Source organism: Lotus japonicus, chromosome 3 (assembly GCF_012489685.1).
Source record: "Lotus japonicus ecotype B-129 chromosome 3, LjGifu_v1.2".
In the NCBI taxonomy this organism is placed as follows: domain Eukaryota; kingdom Viridiplantae; phylum Streptophyta; class Magnoliopsida; order Fabales; family Fabaceae; genus Lotus; species Lotus japonicus.
In genome coordinates this window covers 90,322,274-90,342,600 of record NC_080043.1, presented here as the reverse complement: position 1 = coordinate 90,342,600, position 20,327 = coordinate 90,322,274, and the positions used below count along the sequence as shown (strand labels likewise).

Sequence of the window (20,327 nt, the reverse complement as noted above, 5' to 3'; positions counted from 1 at the left end):
TGATTAAAGAATTATGTACATTTTGTTGTAGTGAAAATGATGATCTGAGATGACATTGATGTTGTTATCCTGATTCAACTTCTCAGTTGTGTCATAATATTGGTTCTCTTTGCATAATTTAATGATGAATACGCAAAGCCCTATTTTTATGGAATAATTAAAAATACGCAAAGCCCTATTTTTATTGTTTGTTTACATGTCAATATTAAACTTTATTCATGAGCATGTGCTGTATAACTCTCACTCTAAGTTAATTGGAGTATCCAATAAAGAAACACTCACATATATATAATAACACAACACCATAGCTACTGTCTACTTCACTTTCTCATGCTCCAACATCCAATGGTCACTTTTTGGACCTCACTCTTCTACTGTCTCCTCCTGGCAGCCGCCGACACTGGAAGAGAATACTCCGGTGAGGAGGCACGGCAGCAGGAGGCTGATAGAGTGAAGAACTTGCCAGGGCAGCCGCCAGTGAAATTCAGACACTATGCTGGTTATGTGAAGCTAAGGCCACAAGAAGAGAAGGCATTGTTCTACTGGTTCTTTGAAGCTCAAGAAGCTCCTTCACAAAAGCCTCTTGTGCTTTGGCTTAATGGAGGTATGCTTTCATCACTATACACTCTCTCATATCTTAATTTTCAGATTCAAATTTGTCTTCCTCCTTTTAAGATCTTTGAGTGCTAGCTAACAGTAAAGTAGTTAAAATACTTTTAAAAGCTTACTTTAACACCAATTTTCCAATAATTTCATATTGATGAGTTAAAGTTGATGTAATCATAGTTTCATAAAATTGAAAGTGAGATCAATATTTTTAGTGGAGCACAAATAAATTTCAAGCAATTGATTAAATGATTGGTGAGAGTTGAAGTATGTACTACTAGCATTTGTTATAAACTTATCTTATAAATGAATTATAAGCACAAAGCTCCTTAATTCCTATTGATTTCTTTTTTCTGCTAAAACCTAAAGCATATTCTAAAAAACAACTCATCATGCAGGCAAAGATAACTAAAGTTAAAAATTTACAGCTAGCATTTTCTTAACCTGACATGAGAATTGAGATAATAAACAAAATGGAAGTGGTGCTAAATTTGGTGGCAGAGAAATTGGCGTGGTTACGTAGTTTCAGAGTCACTGTTACCAATGCTCACATACCCCAAAGTTCATTTGTCTTCGTAGCAGCTATCTGATCCTTTTGGACTAACTTGTTTTGTTACTTAAAATTGGGGTAAGTCCTTTAAAAAGGATAAAACTTTAAAAAGGATAAAACTTAGCTGCTACTCCATCCGTTCTAAAAATATAGGTTGTTTTAGGTTATGCATATGTTTAAGAGCTTATTAATTGATAATTTTTTTTGATTAAAATACCCCTATTTAAAGTTGTGTTATATTAAGTAGAGAGAAATGTTATAATTGGTTAAGTGGATAGTGAGAGTTGTGATAAGTGAAAATTGAATGTGGTAATTAAGATATATAACATTAAATGAGGGTATATAAGGAAGAAAGAGAAAAAAAGTGCATTAGTTTTGCAAAATAACTTATATTTTGGAATATAGTAAAAATTCTAAAACAACTTACATTTTAGAACGGAAAGAATATATTTTAGGTGCTGTTTTTTGCTATTTACCAGTAAAAAAACTCAGTTATCCACTAATATACTTATAATAATTTTCTGAATAATTGTTTTTACTCTGTGTGCTATATTCTAATTAGACAATGATAAAAACCACACATATAATTAAAACTGTACTTCAGGCTTTTGTAATGAAAATAGTTTAAAAGTAGCTAGCTAGAGTGACATTAAATTATTGCTATCATTTATCAATTTTACTATAGGCCTTGGTTTTGGTTTGGCATCTGGAGTGTGGCATGTGTTGTCCAAAAAATCACCAATGCGACAAAATCATAAGACCTTTCTTTCTCTAACTTTAATTACATTTACAGACACCCGTGGCCCAGTGTTAGGTCTTAGGACTAAAGACCAAAGGCTCACTGTGAGATGATGTGTTCACGAGTGTCATTTAGTAGCATAATTAATCTTACACACGTGTAAAGACTAATTGTCACCGAAAAATAACGCAAGTAGTAAGAGTTAGAGACATAAGAGTTGGGTGGGTTGAAGGATGAAGGATCCCGGGTTCGAACCCGGATGAGGGACTAATTTACTAACATTTGCCTATAAAAAAAAATGTAAAGACTAATTATGGAATGAAGGTGCTTCTCCTATAAAATTACTAAGACTTTTCAAGAGAAAAATAGAAAATCCAACATTCACTAATGTGTAATTTGGAAGAGCATCTGATTTTAAATACTTATGCAATTGTTTAAAAATTTATGGTTTATCTATAAGCTGTTTTGATCTCATATTCATAAGTTGTTAATATTAACTTATAAATAAAGAATTTATGTTTACCCATAACCTATTTTAAACTTATCTTAAATTAGCTTGAAACGCAAACGCATGTAAGTACAATTTTTAAGTTTTCATCATTATTCATTGTTTCTTCACTAGGACCCTTTTTTGTTGTTGGAATTAGGGGTGCACATGGGTTGGGTTGGATGGATTTTTGTCAAAATAAAATTCGAACCGATCAAAATTGTCTGGGTTGGGTTGGGTTGAATTTCACGAATTTCTTCTTCGGACCCGATCCGAACCAACCCGACGAAGTTCGGATTGGGTTGGATGGATTGATTGGGTCATTATATTAAAATAGTAATATATCTGAAATATTAAAAAGTCTTGCAAAAATTATTATAAATTCAGAAAAAGTTATAAAAAATACTAAATATGTTATAATACTAAATAGCATGAAAAAGACACAAAAAGTCATATCAAATAGGATGAAATAGTACCACATAAATGACATATAGCCAAATATAATGAAAATAAAAAAATTCATTACTAAATGACATGAAACAATCTAACGTAAATAGTACCTAAAAAGTGAAAAACAACACTAAATGTCATGGCATGATACTTAGAACTTAGATAATAGATGTCTCCAACATGCCAAATAACTATATATAAACATGTAACAAATAACTACGAACAAATACTCTAAGTTCTAATATGACAAATAACTACAAATACTTAAGTCTCAAAGTTTCAAAAGTCATCACTCCGACACTAGCACTCCAAGTATAAGTAAAATTACAAAAAAAATTATTATTATATGTATGGATTCTGGGTTGGGTTGGATGGATTTGAACTGAATCCGAAATTCGATCCGAACTTGGTTGGGTTGTAGTAAAATCCATCCGATTAACCCGATTACCCGATCCAACCCGTATTTTTTCTATTGGATCGGATTGGGTTGGACGGATTCATTGGATCTACCCGGCCCATGTTCACCCCAAGTTGGAATATTGATTGAGTAGGACCTGGTTGTTCATCCATTGGCTATGGAGCTGCAAGTGAGCTTGGTCCATTTCTTGTGAAAGACAAACATGGCCTCAAACTTAACATGTTCTCTTGGAACAGAGGTAAATATTGCATTATATTCATTATTTTATTGAGTTTAATAGCAATTAGCAAGTGGAAATATATTTTATGTAGATGTTTAATTAGATTTAGGCTTATTAGCACTTTTGGTCCCTCAGGTTTCATAATTGTGCAAATAAAATCCCTAAACTTTAAAAATAGCATTTTACATCCCTGACGTTAGCCTCCATTAACAATTGTAGTCCCCCACCATAATTCCGTCCAAAAACTAACGTTTTTGGCTGACGTGGATTTTTTAAATGAGTTGGCCACAAATTAGGAGAGAAAATAGTAATTATGAGAGATAATCTAATTATTAAATTTATTCAATCTAATTTCTGATTTTTCAGAATCACGTGACTGAATCCATCCTTATTTCTCCGAATAATGTTATGCTCACACCTCTAAGATGAGGTGAAGAGAGGTGGAGGATGAGAGAGATAGGAAGAAAAGAAAAAGTAAGAGAAAGAAAATATGAGATGTGATAGATGATAAGAGGGGAAAGATAGAAATAAAAATGAGTGAAAATGGAGTGTTTAGAAAGTGAGGTGTGTATATATCATTATTGTATTTCTCCTTTCTCCTTCAGCGTTCTTCTCCATCACCATCTCTTCTCCCCCAAATTCTCCCAAACCTGCAATTTAACCAGATTGATATGATCAAACTTTGGTCTTCTAAATGCCTAATGGACCTTATCTTATGAAATAACAAAATATAAAATTTGTTTCTCCAACAATGCAGAGTGAGATTAACGACAGATTGATATAGTGGCCAGCAATGTTCTTCCCTTTAATCATGATTGTAATATATGTTGCTCATCAATGATACAAGAAGAGAAGCATCTAAATCTTAGATTGATTCTAACAGCAAAAAGTATTCATCTCTTCCACTTCATCTTTATCTTCAAAAGATCCCCATCTCCAATTTCTTGAACCCAGAAAACCTTTCCCCCTAATCTAGTGAGAAACCCAGAAATCGAACCCCAAGCCCAGAAACCCAAACCAAGAAATCAACCCAGAAACTGTTGAACCCCAAAACCCTAAATCCAGAGAAAACTGAAACTCCAACCTAGAAACCCCCAATCCATAGAAGTACTGAAGAAGGGTCTAAAGGGTCGTTGATTTGGGGATTTTCCAAGAGAGAAGATGGATCGAGCAAGGTAGAGGTGGTGGTTGGAGCAGGATTGAGCTCGGTGAGCATAGTTTGAACCCAGGAATGCAGATCGGTTGGGTCGTAGTGAACGGTGTCATAAGCTCCGCTGGAAACGCCATCGACACCCCTGGTGCTCCTCCGTCGCACCCCTCCACCGCGTCCCTTCTTCTTCTTCCCCTGTTCCGTTTTCCTGCAACTCTTCTTCATCTGTTGCATGAATTAGGGATTTAAGAGTTAATTGGGATTTAAGATTTTTTAATGTTTATTTTTAATTAAATTATGTTATTTTATTTTAATTTTTTAATAATTAGATTCTCTCTCCTAAATTACCTTTCTCTCTCCTAATTGGTGGCCAACTCATTTAAAAAAAAGTTCACATCAGCCAAAAACTAACCCAAAAACGTTAGTTTTTTGACGGAATTATGGTGGGGGACCAAAAGTGTTAACAGAGACAAACGTCAGGGTAGCGGAATGCTATTGTTAAACTTTAGGGACTACATTTACACATTTTTGAAACTAGGGGACCAAAAGTGGCCATAGATTTACTACCTTGTACTAAAATTTTGCTTGTTTAAAGATATTTAATTGGATAGAACTTATTAATTTGGGTACTGCGATTAATATTTGTGTGACATTTAAATTTTCCCAGTTGCCAATATCATATTCTTGGAGTCACCAGTTGGTGTTGGCTTTTCTTACACCAACAATTCCAAAGATTTACATGAACTTGGAGATAGAGTTTCTGCCAGTGACAACTATGCTTTCTTGATTGGTTGGTTCAAAAGGTTCCCAAGCTTCAGATCCCATGAATTTTATATTGCAGGAGAGAGCTATGCAGGTATCATCATATAATTTTGATCTCTAGACTCTAAAATGTTCTTCCCCTGTTGTAATTAATGCTTAGTCCAATATTTTAAGACACAATTTTTGTCACTTTTGAAATGATTTAATACAGGGCATTATGTTCCACAACTTGCTGACGTCATCTATGAAGGAAACAAAGCAACACAACAGGGCTCTTATATAAACTTCAAGGGATTTATGGTAATGATCACTATCATCCAATTATGTAAAAGATGATCCAAGAAAACATTAAAAAATGATCCAACTATTTGCATTACTTTTCAAAAATCTCCCAATTTTTAGACACTAAGACAGTAGTAATACCTCACATAGACACTATTTTTCTCTCATGTTTGTTATTCTTGATACATCACATCAAATTTCACATTTATCACTTTTTTTTTTCTATTATCTTACTCTCTTCTTATCACATTATAGCAATTAACAAATGATTTTTGTTTTTGGTAACAAATCAGATTGGAAATGCTGTGATCAATGATCTTACAGATGTAAATGGCCTGATAGATTATGCTTGGAGCCATGCCATCATCTCAGACAAAGTATATAATGGGATAGCAAAAAATTGTGACTTTGAAAAAGAAAACCAAACAAAGGCTTGTGCAGTGCATGTTGGAGCGTTATTAGGAGCTTACAAAGACATTGACATATATAACATTTACTCACCAATTTGCCTCGATGACTCTAAAAGAAGAGTTTCAACCAAACTTGTTGTTGCTCCTCATCTTCTCACCCAACATGTAACTGATCTTCTCACACATTTACAATTCAATTGTTAAATTGAATAAAAAGTCTGACATTCTACTTAAAATTAATGTTAGTGTTTTGTTGAACTTCAGGATTTGTGGCATACGCTACCATCAGGATATGATCCTTGTACAGAAGATTATGTAAGCAAATATTTCAATAATCAGGATGTTCAAAAGGCACTACATGCCAATATCACCAAATTGCCATATCCATATACTCCTTGCAGGTAATTAAGCACGCTATTCATCATTAATTAGTGTTAGAGTTTAGGTTAGGCCTAATTCTCATCTAAAAATTAGCTTGCGGGTAAGGGTTGCTCTACTACAAATGTATGTTTGATGTAATTTTCCATACCTTATAAGCTTTAGGATTAAAACTAAATGTACCTTAACACTCATTTTGAAATAAAAAGGTAACATAACTCTTTTTATGAATTTGGATGAAAATCAGTTCAAGCACATCCAACTGGCATATTTGGCTTTGCAAAACAGTTTTTTTTCAACTGATAAAAAGTTATTAGGATAAGAAAAAACACAATCACCTTTTATCTACAAACACACACTAAATGGTTGTGAGATAGAGCTTATGCTTTAACAAGTTCTTATGTTTTATGAAGCTCTGTAATTCAAAAATGGAATGACTCAGCAGACACGGTTCTACCAATCATTCAGAAGCTCCTAAATGCAGGTCTACGCATTTGGATCTACAGGTACTCCAAAATATATAACTTGTATAATTTAGATAACTTGTTGCATTTCAACTTCTACCAATGTTTTGCATGTTACTATATTTGAGTTAGAAATTTAGAATGACTTCAATCACATTTTCCTGTCTCACTAATCAAAATTTAGCACATAAGTTAAAAAGACATTCTTTATATTGATATGACACATTTTTATTAGTGAGAGACACAAATAAAACACAATTTGGGGTTACAGGATTTCTATCCGAGAAGATTTTGATCTCATTTATATGTCTGATACATGCAGTGGGGACACAGATGGTAGAGTTCCAGTGACATCAACAAGGTACAGCATAAACAAGATGGGTTTGAAAGTCAAGAAAGAGTGGAGAGCTTGGTTTCACAAGCATCAAGTGGCAGGGTGGGTGGAAGTTTATGAGGGTGGTCTCACATTTGCAACCATTAGAGGTGCTGGCCACCAAGTTCCGGTGTTTGCACCACAACAATCCCTTTCTCTCTTCACCCATTTCCTCTCTTCTCATTCCCTCCCATCTTCTCGCTTCTAGATAATTTGAAAAATGATGGATATCCATTAATTCTATCAAGGTTGACAAACTTGAAGCTTTGTAATAATTAAGGTTATCCTTTACCAATAAAGTGTGTTGTTCTATTTCTTCACCCGAGAACATTTTCTACATTTCTATGCCTACTTTCCCATTTTTAAAATTGATTTTTTCATTATTAAAAAACTATTAGCCAACTACCAATATATACCGTCCAACAGAAGATTTGCATGATTAATAATAATAATAATAAGTTATTGATAACCGTTTTATATTATTAGTTGTATTTTTTTTTCTGCTTCAGAAAATGTTATTAGTTGTATTAACTATTAATTGTAAATTTTTTTAATTTCTTATAAAAGTAATTTATCAAGTATTGAATAAAATTAGTTAGAAAGTTAGAATGTTAGTTATCAACCACATGTGAATGAAGCAAGATTTTATGGTTAGTCATTTAGCTCTACATTGAGAAGATTAGTTACTGTTATCAATGTTGAATATCATGCATGATCTGAAAAAAGAAACTATTATCTATTGTGTTTGGAATGAAATGTTTTCACTTTTCACTACGGATTTGATTTAATAGGAGTTGATATTGTTATGGACTTACCTCTTATAAACAACAAGCCTAAGAAGCGTCAACCTCGGCCCACATGCTCAAAGAATCAAAGGTTATCAATCAGCTCGAATATTTTGAGCTAGTGGCCATAGGTATTTCATCGCTAACAACCCATTATCAACTAATTTTTGTTGCCGACAAGTTTTCTTTTAATGTTAGTGTTTACGACAATGGAAGACGTACATTTACCGTAGTAGACAATGAAGACTATAGACACATCTATTACAATCAATGTGAAGATTGTTAGAGTTTTTTTTTTGTTAGAGTTTATTGTAATGATGAAAAATGTTTCACATCGCCTAATATGGTAAATGAAGAGGGGGGTTAAGGATTTCGGCGAAGTGTAACATCATTGCTTAGGATGTTGAAGGATAAATGAAGGCCAAGACAATATATTGACTCAAGTTCTTATAATTTGTTTCCAGATGCTCAAGTTGGAAACATTTTTAGTTTAAATTTTATTTTTATTTTTCTGTTGTACTCTTGTTTTAGAGTGTTGTGAGATAATGTTCAAATATTTGCTTTGAAGAGTATGAGTGTAATAGAGGCCAGCGACAGTTGAGAGAGTATATGTGTTGTAAAGGATGAGAAACAATTAGTCATGAGATCAATCAAAGTTTATAGTTGGTTACTTTAGATGTTCGATACATTACATGTGAACTCACACATGCAATGCATGGTTATTACTGAGTCATTATTGATGCTTGGTCAGGGACTAAAATTACAGCTCTACTAGGACACTTCACAATTCCTTTTTTTAAACATGTTGCCACAAATCCATAAAAACAACATTTATGTTCTGCGTTGTTTTTTTTTATAGACAAATGTTAGTGGTTAGTTGTTAGTAATTCCAAAGCTATAGCTTTATAGTAGGAGCTTTGTGTCAAGATTCTTTGGCTTAATTCCCAGATTCCGATAATATTCATATCATAAACGAGAAAAGCATGTGATTTCCCTTGCAAGAGAAACTAGACATTTTACTTTTTGATTGAACAAAGATGCAAGCTTTTTAGGATCAAAGAATTATGTACATTTTGTTGTAGTGAAAATGATGATCTGAGATGACATTGATGTTGTTATCCTGATTCAACCTCTCAGTTGTGTCATAATATTGGTTCTCTATGCATAATTTAATCAAATGCAGCTTTATGAGCAAGCGATAAGGTTTAAGACTACATGAGAAATCATGGTAGAAAGATTAATGGCTAGTGATGATGAACAATGACTTTTACAGAAAATCCAGATGAAAATCTATATATTGATGATTTGATACACCCCAAGATTTTAGTGTAATTTACATACAAACTGCCATCCCAGTCAGTTTTCTCTTTCCCATTAATAGGGAATTGTCTGTTCCAATCTGAATATTACAAATAGGATACAAACATGTCAACATCTCCCTTGCGATTTAGCGATTTGGTGATTTTGACTACCATGCTTAAAATATACCTGGGTACAATGTAGAGGATGCAAAACTGGGAACTTTTTTATGACCTAACTTTAGCAAGTCTGGCCCTTATTTCTTCCATTTCTTCTTCATCATCAACACCCTCAGCTATAGCCTCTTCCTACAAATTATAACAATGCATTCCATAATTAGTGTACTCTGAGACAGGGGTGAGACTTGTTACAAGGGAAATGAATTGCACATACCTCCTCTGCGGCTCTAACGCTTTGAGCAGGTTGCCTCACCTTCTCTTTCCTCACGGCTTCAGGAAGTTCTGCAGCTGTCTCACCAGCTATAGCAGTTAAGACTTTATCAACTTCTTCTTCTATCTCATCTTCAATGTCCTCGGAATCTAGTGCTGAGTCGACAGCATCATTCACCATTTCCTCAATAACGCCTGCCTGAAAGAGACAACATTCCCGATAACTACCATGCAACTATCTTTTGCAACCACCGAGAGAAGAGAGGAGAAAAAAGAGTGGTCCTATTGCAACATACCTTTGTCATTTCTTTGCTGAATTCTTGCATTGTCACAGCCATTTGAGGAGCCTTCATAAGGTCATTAACAAGCTTCATAACCTCAGCACTCTTAGATAGATGCCCCACAGTACGAGCAATTGCTGCAAAAGCAACCAAATCATGAATTTCCGAAGAACAAAACTGTAATAACTCATCTATCACGATGACTAATTGCAAACGAATCTGAAGCTAAAACAACAAATGATTGATCTAAATATTACACATAACTATTCAATAAAAACAGGTACAGCAAAAACATTACATAATATTTGTCACACTAGAGATATTGTGTCAGACTGTCAGGACAAGTAAGAAATACTGAAGATGAGGAAAGCTGAACAGGACAAAACATGACTTAGCTTAAAACCCTCAAACTCTCACTCCCTTTCCCCACTCTTACTGTTTTCATTTAAAGTCATCACTAAGTTTATAAATTGGAGAATACAATTTCCTCCCGACAGTATACCCATAATGATTCACCACCAAGGGTATGCCAATTACAACCGATATTGTCAAAATCGAGGTTTTACATAAAACTGAGAAGGGGGGGGGGGGGGGTACAAGATTATAATTTGCAAGATCATAGCACGATTGTACAACAATCATAACATAAATTGTAAGGTCCTACCAAGAATGCAATGTTATACTTAGTGTTATCAAATCGCGATCGCGGACCATCGCGGTGAGCCAAAAATCCGCTATTTCGGCCGCTATTTGGCGGCGAATAGCAGAAATAGCGGGAATAGCGGCGTCGCGATTGGCCAAAAATCCGCTATGGCCGCTATTTGATAACACTGTCTTATACTTAACATATACATATGCATACATAGATAAGGAAAATAATCTCTAAATCACATCATTAAATTGAAAAATCATAAGCATAACATCCAATACAACTCATGACCAGTCACAACATAAATTTTTCACCACTCAACTGAAATTCAAGTCTAGCAAATATCTAAGGCCCCAGTCACAATAGTCATCCTCCACATGATCTTTTATCTTGATTAATGGTACCTCCACCTTCATCAACTTCACCACCACCAGCATTAGGAACCTCCAAATCATCCACAAGTGCACCACCTCTACCACCACTAGCATTGACATCTTCAACTTGAACCAAATTGTCTTCAGTTGGAGCATCCAAATTCAAATCCAAGTTTTGATCACTCTACTAACGAATCGCCATTAGAAACTCAATGGTAAAGTTATCTTCTTTCCTAGGTTGCTCCTTCAGCACCAATTTTAACTTAGCCATTACAAATACAACATGGTTTTCTACTTTGTAAGGTTTCTTTTACTGGTGTGGTGGACCTAAACAATTACAAAATGAATAAACATATGATCCCTTTTACTAGGATATAGTTCATTTCATAAATCCAAATATTTTACCATCTCGAAGGCACTCCAATTACCCTTACAGCTGGAGGAATTACATGCCAAGCTCAATACACATATAGTCCAGCTTTGCAGCTATGGATGTTTGTCACCATAAGATTCCCATCACTATGGTGGAGTTTTGTTTTCAAGTCCAAGTGGAGCTACCACACAACCAAAAACCTTTGCTTGACTTTTGAAATCAGTAAGTTGACTGCCAATCTTAGCCACCTCTTGAAAGTGTACTACCATCCTTTCTAGACAATCATCTGGTCCTTCATATAAAGAAATAAACTAAAGGAAATAGTGGAAAAAAAATATGAAAAGGAGGGATGGCAAGTCTCCTACTATCCTTTCTTCTTGAAGACCAGGGAATGGTAGGCCTCTACTTCATTCATGACTTCACCCAGTCTCTATTCTTGTACTCAGGAAACGCAAGCTCCAAAGTCCTTTATTCCTTTCCAAAGATGTTTTGATCAATAAAAGCCGCCTGTTACCTCCTTTTCACAGTATTTACATTTGACTTTTCTTGCATCACCATAAACAGAAACACCATGTTTCTAGCCCACATCACTCCGCACTCTAGGAGCATCCAACATGAACTGAAGTCATGTTTTCTTGAAAAATAAAACATAAACAGAGAGGACAGAGACCACTGAACACTGACAGAGATGCAAGAGTTCCACGCTTTGTTGGGATGCACAGGATGTGAGACGACAGAAGGTGGATGACAGATTTATGCGCAAGGGTACTGTGAGCTGCAATTAGGGCTTTTGATTGGGAAAGACGAGAGGGTGGAGTGTTTGATTAGGGTTTGTAGAATGAGAGGGGAAGATTCTCATCTGAAGGGTTAAGAAGTTCCCCTAAATATCTGGGTTATCAAACGGGGTCATGAAATAAGAACCAGGAATTCAAAACAATGATTGCATGGCATTCCGATTTGGCAATCAAGATCAAAGATCTCAGATCAATCCCACTAAGTTTTGATCATACATGCGATCCGACACATAAGACGCCCCAAAAAACAATCTCATAATCTAGATCATGCAGTGATTAAGTTGAAGTTTTAATAGTTTTCATTTGTGATTGTCATATGAATTTATTTTCAGGGATTTAGTTTACTTGTTTAAAGAAAATAAAATTTAAGGAAGTTGTAGGTGATGAGTCATATCAAAGCTACATGGATTAGCCAAGTCCATGAAGATTGCTTACTTGCTAGTCAAGTTCAGTTATGCACTTATGATTATAAGAAGGCTTGATATTTGTCAAATAACGGATTTTTCTTCTTATTATTCCAATGTTTTGGTCATTCCTTGTAATTTATAAATCCTGGAGCTTCTACTGGGTTACGGTTAACACTACATGGCCCACAGGACAAAATTCAAACTTACCTAAATAGTGCATACCAAAAAAACACCCCAGTCAATTCTCCCCTCCCTACCCTGGGGAAAAGCTAAGGACCATGGCAGCAAATCGTCAGTTGATATTTTCCTCCAACCAAAAAATTGATCATAAACAAATCCAATGTTGAGCAGTTTACCCATACAATTTAGCAAACAAGAGGGATTGAAGCATATCAAAGTTTGAGTTAGGCATCAATTATCAAACAACTGGGATCAGGCACAAGCAGTCATCTTGGACATGTTTAATTTGCTATGTGGCTAAATTATGGTTAATAAAACACAGCAGAACCTACCAACACTCTCTCCAAGATGCATTGATATTGAATTCAATTGTGCCTTATTTTCATGAAGACGGTTCACCGTTTTCCTAGATCTCACAAGTTCCTTAGCAAGTGCCTGCAAGTTGCACAAACATCATAATAAGCCAAAAATTCTCAAAAGACTAACTTCACTCTTTCAAACCCTGATATCTCAAAGGCATAAAAAATAGTTGCCTAAAAGGTCATACACTAGGAAAAAACCACAAATAGCTTTATTGTTAGTTTACCGAGTACTATGACCAATCCTAACAAGAAAGAAGTCCACCCTAATCCACAGATTCTTTTAGCTCCATTACCATTCAATTCTACCTTAAATATTTTGACAACCCCCATCTAAAAATCGCTTACAATCAGCATATTCTAGGTTTATTCCCCCATGAACACACTATCAGCACCTTTTATGTTATCATCCTATCCTGAGCATCTGGGACTTACATTAAAATATCTCATAAGCAGCCAAATAATATCCAGCATACCCACATACACTAAACAAGATGAAAATGTATCCTACACATGAAGAAACCATTAAAACTTCTTCCTGCCTATAGGACCAAGACCAACAAAACTCACAATTGACACTTGCAAGTTCACAAAATCTTAGTTCAATTCCCTATGTTCCCCCTTCTATAAACATGCCCATCATGGCAATCACATTCGACACACATTTACCAATCCCTCAAAGTCAAAATTATTGCACAGCACTCCCCAAAAAAAGGAAAAATTAAAACAAAAAACTCAACCCAACAAGTGCATTCCGTTGGCTGAATGTGCATTGGAAATCGTGATCTCGAATTCCAATGCTTCAAATGGACTTCCTAACTGAAAATCAAACAGACACTCACCCGCACTAGCAAAAAGTAAAATCAAAAGCAAACCAACCTTTGCAGAGCCCATATCATTCCTCTTAGCAGCTTCTCTAATCGCTTTCTGCACACTTTTTTCTTCTCTCTGAATATCTAAACACAAATCCAAAATCACAAAAATCAGACAAAACCAAAAGATAATCAGAACAACAAGAGATTAATCAGGGGTTTAACAGAACATTACCGCGAATTTGGCGCTCAACGTTGCGGCACTCTTGGCGAAGCTTGCGTTGCCAATCCCTCAGCAGTTGCTGTGGATTTGGCTTTGGTTTCAGAATGTTTATCACCTTCTCCATTTACCACTGATCCTAAAACCAGAAAAAAGGGTTTGGAGAAATCGGAAAGATGAAAGGTGCCCAGAAATCAATCGATTCAAAAACGGAATCTTTTTGGGAAAATCAATGAAGATCAGATCGTATTGAGAGAGATTATTCGATTTCGGTGGTGTGCGTACAGAAAGTTTCCCCTTCCACCACCATCTTCTTCCTTTTTCCCCTGTTACGCGTGTTCCAAAAAAACGCATTATTCTCTCTTACAAAAAATTTATTATCTTAGGATTATTTTTTAAAAAAGTTATCTTTTTTTTTTTGAAAGAAAAGTTATCTTAATCACCAATAGGATTTAATATAAGTGGATAAAAAAATTTATAACTTTTTTTCTTTATTTTTTATAAATAATGTTGTTAGTCGATTAGGATTTCAACTTTCAATTTAGTTTTTTTTTTTAAGTTACGATTTTAAGTTTTCAAAAATTAAGCTTAAATTTTTGTTTTTAGTATAGCATTATTGAAAAGGGTTATGTTCGAGGTTCCTGAACTAAAGCGGGAAATTGGTTTTCGTCCATGAACTAAATTTCGTGGTTTTCCATTCCTTAACTTGAAAAACGGTTTGGTTTTCGTCCTTTTAGCGGATTAGGAGCTGAGTTGGCACTAGTGGTCATTTTTAGGGTTGGGTAGTAGGAGTGCGACAATTGTGCGGTTAAGAAGAAAAAAGAGGGTTTGAGGTGGGGGGGTGGTGGTGGAGATGATGGGCTTCTAGAGATGGAGAGTCTGAACAAACCTAAATTTCTAATTATTTATTTTTAATACTCCCTTCGGTCCCTTTTATAAGAAAAACGTTGACAAAATCACACAAACCAAGGAAATTAATATTTTTTATAAAATAAACTACTATGCTTAATTCCAATGATGTCTTTTCCTTTTCACAAAAACATACATGCTAATTACCATAAATGTTGACAATACCTATTGGGTGCTTGCAATTTCCCTCCAAATTTTTGTATGATGAATAGGGCTCTTTGCATTGGAATGAATTATTTGACTTAATTTTGTAAGAGTGTTTCTTATAAAAAGGATCAGAGGGAGTAATTGCTTAGTTTTTTTTTTTTTGGGTTTTAGGCCCTCTTTATATTACAGTGTAATTAAAATAATTAAAAACTAGGAATAAATAACACGTCAAGGTTTACTTACATGCTGGCATGCCAACCTAGCTCTCTATCGGGTAAAAGGATGAAAACCAAACAATTTTACAGGTTAAGGGATGAAAACCCACAAAATTTTAGTTTAGGGACGAAAACCAATTTCCCACTATAGTTTAGGGACCCAAAACATATTTAACCCTATTGAAAATTTCTAACCTTAGTTTCACTTGCTTTTACTGAAATCTAACTATTTAAAATATACAGGGATTGAAGTCAGAAAAAATAAAGAGAAAAACAAGAATTTTCAATAATATAGGAACCAAAGTATATTTAAAGCTAAAATAAATTTAGTTTTCAATTATCAATTTTTTTCCCAATTTAAAAAAATATTTATTAGGGATGGAAAAGTGAGTTAATTGTTGTGATTGTATGTTTGTATCCATCCCATCGATCCAACCTAAGATATCAATATAATAAACTTAAAATAATAATGGGTGGTGAAAGTCTAGGTAGTTGATGGTTAGGGGTGAAGATTGTCCATGCATGGACATGGTGGAGAAAAATAATGGTATATCAATATGCGATGACTTTTTAACACTAAAGTATATTTGAGACTTTTTTTTTGGACAATTGTATATTTGAGACTTGAGAGTATGTAAATTGCAAACCATTCCAAGAGTTCCTTGTTATTTTCAATAAGGGACACCATGTGTTATTATCTTAAAATCGGATTTACCCAGGAATCAGGATCCGATCAATGCATGCTTCTAAGGGGAGCTGCAGAGTGGACAAGCTAAGTCCACATTCTCTGCCCGGGGGGTTAAGCTTTATTCAGCTCAGAAGGGAACGCATAACTAGACATTACAAGAAAGGATGGCCGTATAAAATCAGGTTTTAAGTGTACCTAGAAGCAAGTAGCTATAGTGCTAACAAATAAAGCTTACAAGTTTATGTTATTGTCACTTGCAAGTGTATTGTCAATATGTCATAGATCTAATGGCAATAGCAATGATCTATAATGAATATGAGCTATGAAACGAAAGTAATATAGAAGAAATCACAAACTTGGAAACAAATTGAAGAAAGGAAAAAATGAATCATAAAATGGTGAAAACAAAATTAGGTTGAGAATGTGGGAAGATAGACAAATCATAATGCTATCTATTTCTTTAAATCTCATCCATCCATCGCTTGCAAGTCCAGAATTGCTTAGTTGCATCCTGCTATCCACTATGATTTTCTTGTTAACCAAATTAAAGAGGCTATTACTAGTTATTTTCACTCAAGTGATCTCAATACCATGTGTATCAAGCATTTTTCAGGTAATGAATATTGTTAAGTCTTCCTAAATCAATTCGTACATCCATGTCCTTTTGCTTCGAGGATAAGTCTAGGGAGATCCTTACACATCACCACTTATCAGAAGAATATATAAATGGAAGCATTTCTATCATCTTGCGACCACAACCATGAACCACCACTTCAATATTAATAATTAAAAAAATGGAAAAGAAACCAACCACATTTGTATAGTTATTATTAAACAAAACAAAACTCTGACAAATTGAAATTTTGATGAGAAAGCTATCAACAAAACCTCATATAAGCCAAAGGATCATAGCCTATTAACCTCGCATTGGTTGCAATGGCACAATCAAATGTGTCGGTAGAGTAGCTTGCTATGTGTATAAGTACAAAAGGGCATTTATCAAGTTGTCCATAGCAAAATGGCATGAAATTCTATAGGATATTAAGTGTTTGGAATTTGATCACTACATGTGTTGAAAATTTGCTTGAGTTTATTTTTGTCATAACAAAGTTTAGAGACTAATCTCTTACTCTCACTGTCAGCACACTAAGTGGTATGATGAGTTGATTAAATGATTTTTTTTTTTCATTCACAAAAGTTAAGATTTAATTTGAACATACAACTACATGTTTAAGGGAAGATGTACTAAACCATTACGCCAACTTATTGGATTAATTTTGCTCGAGGTTTTAATGGATGCAATAATGCAATAGCATGACATGTTATAATACACCAAATATATGCATAATCATATGGATCCAGCACCTGGAGTATACTTATTAACATTCAGGACATTAATTTGTGTTCGTAGATTCTAATCCTGTCGCCGGTTCTAGTCCCCAAATCTCTACAAAAGATTATGTGAAAGCAATGTATTTGACACTAACGAAATTATGAAAAAGTATAAATGGAAAATTTTCTCAATGATATATTAAAGTGGTGGTGGGGATATTATTTTAGGTAGGCAAAAAAGATGTATTTTATGTGCAATAATTCATACCTGGTCTTCATGGATTAAAGTTTGAATAATATATCATGGGGCCATGAGAATCAAATGGCCCTACAAGTAGTTAATCTACTTATGCATTAACTATTCTTCTTTGACTCTAAGCCATTGAGAAACCTACAAGATTAAACTGATAATCAATACATCATGAAACGTGATATTGTTATCTTGAAGCTAAAATTTTCATATATTTTGATAACGTAATTTGATGCATATGTATATGATCATGGTGCTTACAAAGTCCTTTATGGAAATATTTCAGGAGTTTTTGTTGCGTTTTTGCTTCAGCAAATGAAAAAGAAAGTTAAGTGAATTGAAACACAGAAAAGTTTTCACTTACATTCATTGTTATTTGGGAGACGGTACGTGAATAATTACTTTCTACTCAAATTACTAAAGTGGGATGAAAATCTTTTGTACTCATTTGCCAATATAATCTATATAAAAACCATCTATCCATGTATACTTATTTACTCGGCAGTAGTATTAGTCGGTCCTTGCTAGAGGTGGCTCCAACAAAGCCTCGCGCGTCTCCTCCGATTTCTCCTCCGCGGGATGGTCGATGGGTTCTGCCTGGTGTTGGTTTGCTGAAGGTGAATGTTGATGCTGCGTTTGATGCTTCTCGAGGTGCTGGTTTGGGGCTGGTAGTGAGGGACGGGGAAGGAAGCTTCGTAGCTGCCTCTTGTGGACCGATCACTGCAGTTACATCACCTCTCATGGCTGAAACGGTTTGTCTTCGTTGGGCGCTTCAGAAAGTTCTTTCTCTTGGCTTCAAGCGTGTGGTTTTCGAATATCATTGCCAAGTACTCGTTAATGCATGGCATAGGATGGACAAGGAAATTTCTTATTTCACTTCTATTATTCACGACTGCAAGATTTGAGCTTCTTATTTTGAGTCTTTTTGCTTTCAGTTTTGTTAGGAGGAAGGGTAATCAGTCAGTTGATTTTGTTTCAAAGTTGGCTTACGATTATTCCAATGTTGACGGGGTGGAGAACGCTCCCTCAGGTTTAATTGCTTTTATTCAGACGGATGTACTGAGTTCTTTGAATTCTTAATATAAATTTGTTTTCCCCTCAAAAAAGAAAGAAAAAAAAGTTTACAATTACGTTGTTGGTTTGTTGCTAGTTATAAAATTTTACCATAACGCTCCTGGAATTTCTAACAATATATATATGAGGGTAGTGGTCTACGTCTACACCCATAATTTTAGTATTTGGTTTTTTATGACAGACAGAGTAACGTGTTATAAGACTTGCAGATAGCATCTTGTTTCTGACCAGACCATAAGGATTTCTGCACTAAATTCATACTCTACACACCACAAGCTTCCAACAATAAGCCGATAAATACGTATATTTGATTCATCTTTCAGCAGAGTCCATAAAAGGGGCTAGTTGATTTCAAATAATTCATTCAAAATTAATTTTTCTACAAGTTATGGCCGTCCAATTAATTCCAGAATTAGTTGAACAATGAATTAGCATTCTTTTAAATTGGATTAGCATCATCATACTAGCAACTAGTCTTTTCATAATCAGAATGCATTTCCATGCAGGGGGAGGGTTGACAATTATTTTGCTCCACATCCATTAATCATGGAAGCAGAATAGCGTAACATATGCCAGATGCAATTACTTTACAATAAGTTCCTAGCTGAATTGTTTTTCTTTTCATTACTTTTTAAAAAATTAAATCACCTTCAAATTATAATATAGATCTAAACATAATTGATTCACCAGAGGTACATGTCTCAGGTTCGAGTCTTATACCCAAACATGGTATTAATGTTCCCAACTCGAAAATTGTTGTCTTTCTTGAATATCGGTAATGATACATGTGGTTAGACAAAAAATATCACTTAACTTATATATGTGAATTTGCATTCGTCAGGCTAATAAATACTAACTACTTGGCTAATACAACCTACTAATCTTTTACGATGATGATGATAGTTGGACATACTTTTGCAGCAACACTATAATTTGTGGCACTTAGCTATCACAAATTACATAAATTTTGCCGTTTGTGGTGGTTAAAAACACTACAAATTAACATTTATAAAAGTGTTGTTAGTGTCACCACAAAAGTAGTTTCCATCAATAGTGGTTGTATCTTTTACATATGCTTCCTAGAGTGTTAGTCAGTCCTAAGAGGCTAATTATATGTGCTATTTATTTCAAAATTTTCAGCAATCTACTTGTTTTTGTTATTGTTACTTCAAATTATGCATCTGAAAAGAAGGGTGTGCTTCCTATAAAAGAGCAATCTTCCTCGGTTCATGAACTTATAAGAACTTTCTTTTTTAAAAAAAATACAATTGGCTCAGGCACAGAAGTGGTTACTTCTAGATATTGCCGACAGACTCAAGATTTAAATTAAAAATGACACTATATGGTATTTGTCAACGCCCTAAAAAATATACATTGGTAGTTATCAAGTGCATTCACATAACCTCCACATTTGGCTATCTACTTTGAGTCTAGTTGTTGAGATATCAGTGTTTCTTTACCATATCAGCACAAGACCAAGATCAGTTTCATAATAATTATA

General features: G+C 34.5%; 2 protein-coding genes across 3 annotated transcripts; one reads left to right on the top strand and one right to left on the bottom strand.

Moving 5' to 3' along the window:
- The first annotated feature begins 301 nt into the window (after positions 1 to 301).
- LOC130747232 (serine carboxypeptidase-like 35) lies at positions 302 to 7,609 on the top strand. 2 transcript variants are annotated; one of them, XM_057600101.1, is made up of 8 exons: positions 303 to 604; positions 3,384 to 3,488; positions 5,288 to 5,476; positions 5,594 to 5,682; positions 5,958 to 6,239; positions 6,339 to 6,475; positions 6,866 to 6,958; positions 7,239 to 7,609. In XM_057600101.1, the coding sequence occupies exons 1-8, from the start codon at positions 331 to 333 to the stop codon at positions 7,495 to 7,497; spliced, it is 1,428 nt and encodes a 475-aa protein (XP_057456084.1). In that variant the 5' UTR covers positions 303 to 330; the 3' UTR covers positions 7,498 to 7,609. The 2 variants fall into 2 exon arrangements, with proteins under 2 accessions (XP_057456085.1, XP_057456084.1); XM_057600102.1 differs by lacking the exon at positions 3,384 to 3,488 and having other exon boundaries at positions 302 to 604.
- A 1,691-nt stretch (positions 7,610 to 9,300) lies between these two features.
- Positions 9,301 to 14,562, bottom strand: LOC130747230 (vacuolar protein sorting-associated protein 24 homolog 1). Its single transcript, XM_057600099.1, has 6 exons — positions 14,227 to 14,562; positions 14,059 to 14,135; positions 13,153 to 13,255; positions 10,059 to 10,180; positions 9,767 to 9,961; positions 9,301 to 9,681 (listed from the first exon to the last, which is right to left on the bottom strand). The coding sequence occupies exons 1-6, from the start codon at positions 14,336 to 14,338 to the stop codon at positions 9,601 to 9,603; spliced, it is 690 nt and encodes a 229-aa protein (XP_057456082.1). The 5' UTR covers positions 14,339 to 14,562; the 3' UTR covers positions 9,301 to 9,600.
- Between the last annotated feature and the right edge of the window lie 5,765 nt (positions 14,563 to 20,327).

Bases quoted from the DNA above. Each gene is read 5' to 3' on its own strand.
- LOC130747230 (XM_057600099.1), bottom strand. From the start codon at position 14,338: ATGGAGAAGGTGATAAACATTCTGAAACCAAAGCCAAATCCACAGCAA. The intron at 13,256-14,058 runs GTTGGTTTGCTT...TGCAACTTGCAG, and splicing joins ATGATATGGGCTCTGCAAAG to GCACTTGCTAAGGAACTTGT. The intron at 9,962-10,058 runs GTATGTTGCAAT...TGTCTCTTTCAG, and splicing joins TCAGCAAAGAAATGACAAAG to GCAGGCGTTATTGAGGAAAT.
- LOC130747232 (XM_057600101.1), top strand. From the start codon at position 331: ATGCTCCAACATCCAATGGTCACTTTTTGGACCTCACTCTTCTACTGT. The intron at 605-3,383 runs GTATGCTTTCAT...TTGATTGAGTAG, and splicing joins TGTGCTTTGGCTTAATGGAG to GACCTGGTTGTTCATCCATT. The intron at 5,477-5,593 runs GTATCATCATAT...GATTTAATACAG, and splicing joins TGCAGGAGAGAGCTATGCAG to GGCATTATGTTCCACAACTT.